General features: G+C 42.3%; 1 protein-coding gene across 1 annotated transcript; it reads right to left on the bottom strand.

The window, feature by feature from the left end:
* Positions 1-8,752: 8,752 nt before the first annotated feature.
* Positions 8,753-11,778, bottom strand: LOC121436903 (zinc finger CCHC domain-containing protein 18-like). The gene is made up of 4 exons (XM_041636805.1): positions 11,580-11,778; positions 11,190-11,241; positions 10,880-11,019; positions 8,753-10,460 (listed from the first exon to the last, which is right to left on the bottom strand). The coding sequence occupies exon 4, from the start codon at positions 10,340-10,342 to the stop codon at positions 9,233-9,235; it is 1,110 nt and encodes a 369-aa protein (XP_041492739.1). The 5' UTR covers positions 10,343-10,460; positions 10,880-11,019; positions 11,190-11,241; positions 11,580-11,778; the 3' UTR covers positions 8,753-9,232.
* Positions 11,779-11,791: the final 13 nt, after the last annotated feature.

Below are 11,791 nucleotides of genomic sequence, written 5' to 3'. Positions count from 1 at the left end.
TTTAAAGAAACAATGCAGGTTTGAGCCCTGTCTCTGACATGTTTACTTCACTCTTAACTTTTCACCCATACTTCCTTGTTGCGCTCTTGAGTCCTCATCTGTGAACCCATATGCAATAATAGTTAAGAGAACTGGTTGCTCTTCCAGACGACCTGGGTTCAATTCCTAGCACTCACAGGGCAGCTCACAATTGTCTATAACTCCAATTCTATGGGATATAGCATCCTCAACACAGACATCCATGCAGGCAAAACAATCATGCACATAAAATAAAAATAAATTATTTCCAAGCAAAATTAATCCAACACAGTTGGAGAGATTATAGGTGAAGGAGATTATTTAATACCGAACAATTTCTTTTTGTTGTTGTTTGGGGGTTCCTTGAGACTATGTCTCACTATGTAGCTCTGGCTGGCCTAGAACTCATAATACAGACCAGATTGGCCTCAAACTCTCAGAGATGCACCTGCCTCTGCCTCCCAAGTGCTGGGATTATAGCTGTATACCACAGTGTTAAAACATGAACAGAGACAGATCTGGTCCACAGAGTGAGTTCCAGGACATCCAAGGCTACACAGAGAAACCCTGTTTTAAAAAAAAAACAAAATAATTAATTAATTAGTTAATTGATAAATAAATAAAATAAAACATGACAAGTCTTGAAGCTGGTTGATGAGTAGATGAAGTTTCCTTACACTATTCTCTAAACTTTTGTGTGCTTGAACATAAAAAGCAATTTGTATAATCATTTGAAAACTTGAAATTTGGAGGATTTCATAAAACTGAATTCATTCTTACATATTAATGTCTCTAGTAGCTCAGAGGTAAAAGAATATTAAAGACAAGTTAGGAAATGAGAAAGAGGCCTAAATGTGAAGCAGTGCTATCTAAGTAGGTCATGCCAAGGACTGCCCCCCTCTCCTCTCTACTAGGACAGATGATGTATATTTTACCTGCTCAAACATAAAACAAAAAATCATCTTTAACTGACTTGTGCATACCACATATTCCATACTTGTATTAATACAGATATGTATGTTACTTTTAAAAGTTTGTGTGTTTTCAGAACAAGGGTATCAAACATTGATGAAAATGGATAGCCCAGGTGATCCAACATCTCAGAGCATCTCTGTTGCAATTTCCTCATAGTTCTGCAACCAGAACAGTTTCAGAGCTGCTGACTGAGATGGCCCAGCCTCACAGATTACTCCAGCCAGGACTCCAAATAAGCCTTACACTTTCCCATTACATAGAGATTGGACAAGTAATACAGCTAACTCTCCCAGGACTTGACCATTATCACACTTTCCCCAGAGTACTCTAAAGATATCAGTGCCTCCAGACAACAGGAAACAGTCTAGAAAACATGACACCAACATTCTCAGGAGATGGGATGGGTGATTTTTGGTCATTCAGTAGGTTATGGATGTTATTCACAGAAAAGTCTGTCAGATATTCTAGGCTTATAGGCTAATGATAGATACCCCATGTTGTAGAGGAACCTTGGATGATTGCCCAGGCAGCCAACTATTTCTATCATTTCTTATAGTTTGGAAGTTGTTTTCGATGTACTTCCTGTTTACTCAGGTAATATAAAGACTCCTTCTGGAGTCTTTGATGGAATTGAAGTTTAGATAGTCATGGTTTTCCTTAGTTATGATAGAAGGTAAATTAGATACAGAACTTTGGACTAAATACTGGAGTATTTTCTTCAAAATTGCCAAATACAAATGAATTGAACATTGCAAATATAATTCTTACCTGATAATTGTTCTTATTGTGTATAGTTTTATCATGTTAAAGTAAAATTTTTCCTTTTTATTTAGACAAAAATGAGGAAATGTGGAATAGTCTTTTTGCACACTGTGAACATGTGTCTTTACCAAGGTGCCTTCTAATTGATTTAATAAAAAGCTAAATAGTCATTATGAGGCAGGAGATATAGGTGGAAACGTGAGAGAGAGAACTCTGGGAAGAAAAATGGCAGAATCATCAGCGGACAAGAGGAAACAGACATGAGAGAAAGGACATAAAAATCATAAGTCATGTGACAATGCATAGATGAATAGAAATGGGTTAATTTAAGTTATAAGAGCTAGTTAGAAAACAAACCTAAGCTATAGATATAGACTGAGCTTTTATACTTAATTAGAAATCTCTGTGTCATGATTTGAGAGCTGGCAGGAGAGACAGAAAAATCTGCCTACATACATTTGTAAAAAAAAAATAAAAATAAAAAGCAGCAGCAACAACAAAAAACTATTTGTTCTGTAACCATAAAGACTCCGTGAAATCACTTCCACATTAAGAACATGGATTCAAGGGCTCCTAAATCCTTTTCTCTAGGCCATAGTTACTCAAATTTGGCTCCAAATAAACTACCTATTTCTGTTTGAGAACTGTATTTTTTCAACACACAAACACCACACGCACACACATATACATATTTCATCCATAGTTCATAATTCTTTCCCCATATCATGCCTAGAAAACTAAAATTTCTCATTTCCAAATTGGTTCATTGAAGCACCAATCTTTTCCTGGCTTTCTGTCAAGAATGATGTGGAAAGTCCTGTATGTATGTTGCTTTTATTGGTTGATGAGTAAAGTTGTTTTGGCCTATGGCAGTACAGAATATAGTCAGGTTGGAAGAAATATATAGAGTAGGCGGAATCAGATGCCATGTAGCAGCCTAAGGAGAAAGATGCCTTCTGAACCCTTACCAGTAAGCCACAGCCTTGTGCTGATACACGGATTAATAGAAATGGGTTAATTTAAGAGTTAGCCAGGCATATGCCTAAGCTATTTACCAAACAGTGTTGTAATTAATACAGTTTCTGTGTTATTATTCATGTCCAGGCAATTGGGAAATGAACAGTCTCTACCTACAGAAAAAACTCTCTGCTTACCTTTTACCTATAGTAAGTCATAAGACTCTCCTCATTCCAGAGGGATCCGTGCTGCTCAGAGAAGCTGAGAGGAATCTGAACAGGACAGGCATTGCTGGATTTTCTCAACAGGGTAGGCCATCTATCCCTAAAATACTAATTAGACATGTAATAGTAAAATGCAGAGAGAGATTTATTCAATGTGACCATATTGAGAAGAGGAATAGATATCCTTAAGTCTATCTATCTCTTTGGCACTCACCTGAGTTTTAGGTTTAAATAGAGGAGGAATGGGGCAAGGGGCAGGAGGTGTACATAATAAAGCAGGTCTTCTCTAAATGTGGCCTAGTTTACCATATTGCCTCAATTCTGCTTCCGCAGGGTGTTTTGAAGAAGTCCTTATTGCTGTAACTGCTTGAGAAATTCAATCTGGTTCACTGGAGTTGGTTATTTCTTTACTAGCATATATCTTTGCTCTCATGGAGAATTCTCTCATCTAAGGAATCATCTTTCCTGTGAAGTTCTGCTGTTCTTAGAATCCATGGTGACTTTATGTTTAGGGTGCTGACTTGTCTCTGTGCATTTAGCCTTGAAGAGGGGTGAGTGCATAGAGGCACTCCTTGAGTGATTAACATGCCTATGTGAAGAGGTTAACAGGTAACCTAAAGGAAAAGGGGACAGGCATAAAATGAAGGCAGAAACTCCAGGTTTTCTCCTCTTGGTATCTTCCTGTTAAAGAAGGTACGTATTTTTCTTTTAATTATTTTGAGATATGTAGCCCATGTAGCTATGTAGTCCTATGTAGCTGTCCTGGAATTCTCTATATAGACCAGGCTGCCCTTGAACTTGCCTGTCTCTGCCTCTAGAGTGCTGGGATAAAAGCACACCCCACTACACTCAGTTAGTACATATTTCTTAAATAAAGGATAATTCAGTGTCCCACAAAGTAAAATGAAAATGATCAGCTTTGCATCATATTTGCCAAAATGAAAATTCACACTCTTTCAGATTTGTGTAGTTAAAAGGATGGGGAAGTAAGACAAGATGAGTTACAGAGTAGATTTTCAAATCAGTGATCTACACTGAATCTCCCAGGTAACTGCAAAGAAAAGAATGACAATAGTGGCAATAGAAAAAATAGCGTGTATTTCTTTCTAAAATTATCTACTTTCTGAGTAAAATTATGTCTGCATATAGTTTAAACCTGAGAAACTCACCCAAAAACATAGCATAAGACTGAGAAAAAGGTGAGCAGCTGGTATGGTAAGTCCTTCTGTCTATGTGTTGCTTTTATTGGTTAATGGATAAATCTGTTTTAGCCAGTGGCTTAATAAAATAGAACAAGGTAGGAATTCCATGCAGATAGAGGAGGAAAGAAGATGGAGTCAGGGAGAAGCCATGTAGCTGCCTTAGAAGACAGACACCTCTGCTGGAGCCTGCTGAAACTTTACAAGTAGGCCACAACCTCGTGGATTAATGGAAATGGATTATCTTAGAATATAAGAAAATATGCTTAAGCTATTGGCCAAACAGTATTGCAAATAATATAGTTTCTGTGTAATTATTTCAGGTCTGAGTGGCCAGGAATGAACAAGGAGCGTCTGGCAACAGATTGGCACCCAATGTGGCCAACTAAATCCACTTAAAACCTGCGGCAGCTTGGGAAGGAATTCTAGACACACACACACACACACACACACACACACACACACACAAAGTTTAGGGCAGCTTCTTGCTCTGTTTGCTGGCGGTAAGCAGAGATACTGCTCCTTTAAGAGGTTTCCTGACTCAGCTTTAGTGTCAAGAACTGTGCTGCTTCTTTAAGGGAAGGCCTCCTGATTCATGCTAGTTACAGGAACAGTTCTGGCTCTTTTGGGGGGGGGGGCTGATGCTCACCACTCACTTCGGGTCCAGATGCTTATGTGCTTATGTGGGGTTGGGAGGAAAGTCGCTGAGACCATGGCCAGGGCTCAGTACTTTCTGACTGGGCAGGCGGTGGGATTGAGTCTGTTAGGCGTGCACAGGCAGTAGAGCATGGTAGATTCCCGCTGCCATACACAGGGATATTTCTAGGCCACACAGTGTACTGCATAGCAGATTTTGCTTTTACTCAGATAAAAAGGGTTTATATGCTGCACAGTGCTTCCCAGAGTTGAGGTGGTGAGGATGGCTCCCACTCAGCAGTCTCAGAGGCAGTGAACATGCTTCTGTCATGTTGGACTAGGAAGAGCCAACAGGCAGAGCCAAGTTGTTCCTAGCCATGCCCACTTAGCACTAAAAGGGGGGGGGCTTCTGGTCAAAAAATAATTACAGATATGCAGTAAAGACAGATTCAGATAAAAAAGACCTCTAAATGGGTCACAGGGTTGGATAACTGAATGTAGGCTTGGGAGAGAGAAGAAAAAGAATATGGACAATTATAAATGGAAAATAATAGTTTTTTTTTATAAAAAAAGTCTTTAAAGAGACAGCATACAGACAGCCATAGATTAAAGGAATAAAGAAAAATAAACCACTTAAAGATGGAAAATACACAGAGTATGGATTATGTATACTATTGTGTTTTCTTTAAATTTTGACTGTGAAGGATCTAAGTATAGAGACATTTCATTGTATGTGCTGCTAAGCGAAACCAACATATGTATTTTAAAGGTATCTTGAATTTAAAACTTGGGTCTAAGGATTTATTGCTTTGGAAAAGAGGTTCTTCTTTTGTTTCCACAGAGGATGAGAACCTGTTGGATTCCTTCCAGTCTAATATGGTTTGATGGACCAAGACCACCCAAAAGGTCTCTGTGAAAACTCCCCAAAAGAAAAAACTTCACCCAACAAAAAGCAGGAAGCAGTTTGGAGAGAACTATGCCCAAATTCCCAAATATTGTTTATAAATGTTTGTTTACAATTAAAGGGGGATATGCTATAGAGATTTGCATTGGTGTGGATCTTAGTTTATTGATACAAATTTAAAGTCAATTTTGTTATATGTATATTTCTGCTCTTGATTAAGCTATTGTGTTTGTGTATCTAATTTAAAAATGAAATGTATAATTAAGAAATACAGATTAATAGTCATCTATAATAGTCAAGTTTGTAGTCATAGTTAGAGTTTCTAGATATATAGAGATATATTTCAGTTAGAAGATAATCTTCAGACCTTTCCAAGACCCATGGAATATGGCACTTAAAATGTTTTAAGAACTTAGGATTTTTCATGACATGAGACACATCTGCTCCTGGTAACACCAATTACTTCAAGAGGATGATGGACAATAAAGAGGCTCCTTATGGAGTTTGTTAGCCATTTGGGCAAGAAACTACTCTTACCTGGACTGCTTGATGTTATGCTATATGAACTGGACATGCAGGACTCACAGAAAAATGACTGCTGAATTTGCCTAAAGGTGAGATGGTCCTTCAGGGTTCCTGCTTCATGAAAGAGTCTGCCAGACATTCTTCAGGACATAGAAGAAAGTGACTGAAAAACTGCCAATATAGGCTAAACTGTCTTTGAAATTTCCTGCTTTGTGAAAAAGTCTACTGGATACTATGGGCCTGTAGGCAGAAGATGAATGCTCCAATGATACAGAAGAACTTTGGGAACTATCCAGGAAGTGAGATGGCTCTGTCATTTCTAGAGTGCTGGAAGTTGCTTACAATGTACTTCCTGTTTACTTAGGTAATATATCCTTCTGGAGTCTTTGATGGAGTTGATGAATAGATAGTTATAGTTTTTCTTCGTTATGCTAAAAGATCAAGTAGATATAAATATTGTAACTATAATTCTTGTTTGATACCTGTTTTGTTGTATGTAATCCTGCTGTGTTAAAGTTAAAGCCTTCCATTTTATTTGAACATAAAAGGGGAAATGGTATGGGAAGAACTTCTGTATATTTGTTGTTTTTATTGGTTAATGAATAAATCTGTTTTGGTCAGTGGCTTAGCCAAATAGGGCAAGGTGGGGATTCCAAGCAGAGAGAAGAGGAAAGCAGGTGGAGTCAGGGAGAAGCCATGTAGCCACCACAGGAGACAAATGCCTCTAGTGTAACCCACCAAAACTTTGCTGGTAGGCCACGACCTCATGGTGATGGGTTAGTTTAGGACATAAGAGCTACCTAAAAAATACGCTTAAGCTATTGGGCAAACAATATTGCAAATAATATAGTTTCTGTATGATTATTCTGGGTCTGAGCAGTGGGGGATGAAAAAGCACCATCCAGCAACAAGCAGCCAAGGCAGAAATGATCTTATAACCTGAAATCCTGGATAGATTTGAGAGTGACAGAGAAGAGGAAAAAGTTATAAACTTGGAAGAGGGTTGAAGATCTTGTAGCTTTGGAGGTCTGAGAGACCAAGTCAGGAAGAGATAGGGGAGGACCCCCTTTAGCTCCTGAGATATGGAAGTGAATGTGAGAAGCCCAGAATTATTCCAGAAGGATGTAAGAAATGGTTCCCTTGAACCTTTGCCCCTGATGAGTACTTAGCCTCAGGATCCCAGGAACACAAGCACTTCTACTCTCCTTCTGGTCTTAAGGTTAAGGAGGCTGAGGCTTTAGGATAACATTGAGTGCTAGGAGCAGGGGAGGTGGTAATGGGCAGAGCATAGAAACTGACCACCCACATTGCCAAGAAATGAGTGTGACTTCAGAAAAGGGGATGCTGCAAAATTATATGGGAGGATACGGGGAGGGATGGAACAGAACAGGACCAGAGGCCAGGCCCAAGCAGAGTCACGTAGGGTGAGTCTAGGCCACGCAGTGTACTGCATAGCAGATTTAGCTTTTACTCAGATAAAAAGGGTTTATATGCCACACAGTGCTTCCCAGAGTTGAGGTGGTGAGGATGGCTCCCACTCAGCAGTCTCAGAGGCAGTGAACATGCTTCAGAAGCGCTGTAAGGCAAGTTGTGAGTGCAGCATCCCAGAGAAGCCTGCACAGGCTGCATGCAGCTCCTGACCTCTACTCCTCACCCAGGGCCTCAGCCTGAGCTCCCATTGTCCCTATCGAGTGGGCCATAGAGTCTGTTACTGTAACCAGAGTCTCAACCACAGAACACAGTGTCCCAGGTTTTGTGTGAAACTTGCTGTCTACAGTTGTTGCCAGACTTCCTGTTTCTGCCTGCCTTCCACCCTGGTCAGGATGTGCTCGCTCCATCCTTGTTTGTGCCTGGCCAGCTGTATGCTTCCTCTCCCTGACATGCCTGCTGCCACTGCTGCAGCTCTCTCTTAGACCTCTGCAAACCCTATTATATTGGGGTAAAATGATCCAGATTGGGGTTGCACAGATATCTCAGCAGTTAAGAGCACTTTATGTCCTTGAAGACCTACATTTATTTACCGGTACCTACCCCTTAGAAACTCCAGTTCCAGGGGCTCTGACACCCTCCTCTGGCCTCTGTAGGCTCATAATACATGCAGGCAAAAAGTTCTACATGTTAAGTAAAAATAAATCTTTTACAAATGCTTCAGATCTTTGGATCACCATTCATTCCACTCTATCAGCCTTATATGAAATCACCCTCCATTAGCCTTCTTAGTATAAAGACTAATGTACCCATAGGGAAGATGCTCAAAGATATCAGATATCTTCAGCCTCTGATCACAGGCCAAGAGGTGAGGCAGAAAGAGATGGACAGGAATGGCCTCTTTGGCCTATGGTCAGATTTCACATGATACATTTGAGGCCATGGAGACATTAACTAGTTGGTGCAGATGGCCCTATGAGCTAGGAGGCAGGCCAGTTACAAGAGGCTTTGAAGAGACTTGTAGCTTATCTCAGCTTCCCTTTAAGTAAAATACCTCTACTATAGCTGTTACAATTAGTTTCATTTTTTATATTCCCCAAAGATGTAACATGCATGACATTAAGTTAGATGCTTATATGTTCATTTATTTAGAAGTCCACAATATATGCTGCTTGATGAAAAAATACAGATAGAACAGCACTTATATTTGATCACTTTTGTCTATACATATATATCTAGGCACACAGGTACAGGGAAATATACAGAAGGACGTTCACCAAAGGGCTGACAAAGATTATATCAGGGTGAGAATTTCGGGTTTTTTCAGATTTCATTTGGAAGGTACAGAAAGATCCCACTTCACGAACAGATTAAAGTCACCAGAGAAAGACACACAGAGAAACAACCACTAAGCTGTCAGATGATGCTTAAGCAATGAATGATGTGTGTGTGTGGGGGTCATCCCTCTCCATTATGTGGTGTACAAATCTGCTTTTTCTTCCCCCCCCCCCCAAAAAAATGGTTTTGAATTAATTCCTTCTGAGGCCCATCCCAACTTTGTTTCCTCCAGAATTAAACATTGATCTGGGGCTGAATCTCACACCTTAGTATGGTGCTGCAGAGATTTGAGTCATCTCCTGCAGAGTGACTATCAGATTCTCAAAAAGAGGGCCCTTCCTGGTATTGTGGCCACAGGTTTCTCTTGCATGGCCCTCTGCACCACACTGGAGACAGCGGATTGGGCATCTTCGCTTTCTGGGTCTATAAAGATTCTCGGGCCCATGACCCCCTCTCCCAGAACCACTGCTAGTGGAAGGCCCCTCATCATCACTGTTGGAGGATTCAATAACTAGCACTTCATCCTGAGAAGTGGTTCTGCCTCTGAAGGATGGGACACTTGGGGATGGCAGTGGAGGGTCCTCAGGTTCCACCAGGATCACATCTTCATCTGAGTCATCTGGGGAACCATCTATCTCTATTACATTGCTGTCATCACTGCCAACCACTATAGGAAGGGAGCCCTGAAATACTACAGGGCTGGCAGCCCTCTCCATTATTGTCTCTGCTCTTCTGACCCTCTTATGTTGAAAAAAAATGTCATCCCAGTCTTCTTCCTCCTTTACCATCCCCATTAACTCCAGAAAGTCAGGAAGGGCTTCCTGCTCGTGCGCATGCATTTGGAGGAGCTGGTGCAGGCGAATTGTGTTTGCATCTCTCTCAGCAAGGACCCCTGCCTGGATAGCATCTTGCAGCTCCATCTCTAAACGGATCATATACATAGATGGTTTCTCTCCATATGTCTGCGAGGTGTTTAAAAATCTATCATGTACTGTTACACTGCTCTCAGACTCCCCAAACACCAACTTCATGGCCCGCAGGAATTCTGCCACATTTAGATTGGGATTGGCAGCCTGGAGCAAACGCATGGCCTCCCAGGCAGGGCCCCTAAGGGTTCCCATCAGGGGTTTCAGCTTTTCCTCCTCAGACATATGCCAGTCTGGCAGGACCTCGTGGCTTAGCCAGTTCTCAAAGGTTTCTTCCCTCTGGAACAGCTCCGCCCTCCCAGAAAACAACTTCGTGTTTCTCTCTGCTGCTATATTTGCCATCAAAGGACCAAGACTCCTCCCCAGGACCTTAACCATGGGATTGGCCAAAGGCAGAAAAGCTGCATTCTGCCTTCGGCTGTTACTCAGCCGAACAAGGATGCTAGTCATGGCGGAGAACAGCTGGGTATCTGAATACAAGATGCTTCGGCTTTCTGGGGCCCAATCGGCAGAAACCTCCAAAGAACCTTCGTTCCTGGGCAGTATCTTCCTCGCGTTTGGGTAGGAACTGTCAAAGAAAAAAGGAAGGTCAAAAACGCAGTAGACTTGGAAAGAAGCTTCTAATCACATTTTCTGCAGGCTTGTCTATTTGCCCAGCGCCCTACTCAGCAGGAGACTGGCACCTTACAATCTTGAGGAGCAAAACGATTTCTCTGTGCCAAGTGAGGGCTTTGTCGGGCTCACATTTACTCCCTCCCCACTGTACCCCGCCTCATTTCCTGCCTGTTCTCCAGGAGAGGCTGCCTGTTGCTTGGAATTCTAGTTGCAAAAGCCTTTGGGTCCCATACTAGGCTCTCAAAATAGAGGGCAATAGAATAAACCTCATAGACATGTTAATGAGTAAAGGCCTGAAAGATATTAGGTCACAACGTCTCCCTCCTTTATTTATTTTTTCCTCCCCCACCCCCACCCCCGCCTTATTCTTACCAGAGCTCGGAAACTGGCCTTCGCCTTTATTAAATCCAGCCTCTGCAACAGGGGCTTGCCGTGAGAGTTCAGGTCCTGGGTAGGGTTGATCTCTGTCCACAGGCTTCTCACATCCGGGTGCTCCGAACCGCTAATTTAAACTGCGCCACAGCAAAGGGAAGGGGAGAGAAGGGTCTGAGCCGTCAGAAGCAGTCTCATCGTTCCTTCACCAGCCCCACTGTGGCCAGGAGGAAAAACCCTATCTTCAGAATAAAAGCCAAAGGGCCCACCCCTCCCCCAATACTCTTCACCCGGGAAACCACCGGCCTACCAGCTCCACAAGCAGCCATTCAGATTTCAAGTTTGGAATCGGCTTCGATGGACTGTCATAAAGAAAAAGAAGAGAAGTCGGCCACCCTCCCACCTCCGTTACTATCCACGAAAAAAATGAGAGAAAAGGGACATCAGGACAGCGCGACTGTGATTTTTCCCTCTGCCCTTTGCTACGTTCCTGGGGGGTGGGGGTGGGGAATGTTCCCTCTCCAAGCCAGTGAAGTCATACTCTTAAGAAACATCCAGGTAAGCTCACCCCCTCCCACCATGTAGCCCAATCACTGGGGTATTCACATCTTTGCCTCAAAATTCCCAGTTCTGAAGCCCCAAATGGTAAGGTTTCATCCTTCCATCTCCGCGTTATGCGGTTGCACCTCCCTTTCTTTACCTGGCCTTCGTAGTGGACAGCGGATGGATGGTCGGGAGCCGCGAATATCTGTCTTGTCTCTCAGGGCCTGCAGGGAAAGGATGGCGCCTCAGCTGTCTGGGCTATCCAACAGAGCTGGGCTGCCCAGCCAGGGGTAGCGCAGTCTCTGCAGTGGTTTCCAAGGCAGCTTCAGCTGCCCCCGCCCTCCAGTTCAGCCTGCAGAGCAGTGGCGA

The sequence above is a fragment of the Microtus oregoni genome, unplaced genomic scaffold (assembly GCF_018167655.1).
Source record: "Microtus oregoni isolate MIOR12 unplaced genomic scaffold, Mior012 000050F_006, whole genome shotgun sequence".
NCBI classification, from domain to species: domain Eukaryota; kingdom Metazoa; phylum Chordata; class Mammalia; order Rodentia; family Cricetidae; genus Microtus; species Microtus oregoni.
Note: the sequence above shows the minus strand (reverse complement) of the source record. Positions and strands in the feature narration are given on the sequence as shown.

Coding starts and splice junctions, on each gene's coding strand:
- LOC121436903 (XM_041636805.1), bottom strand. CDS start 10,342: ATGACTAGCATCCTTGTTCGGCTGAGTAACAGCCGAAGGCAGAATGCA.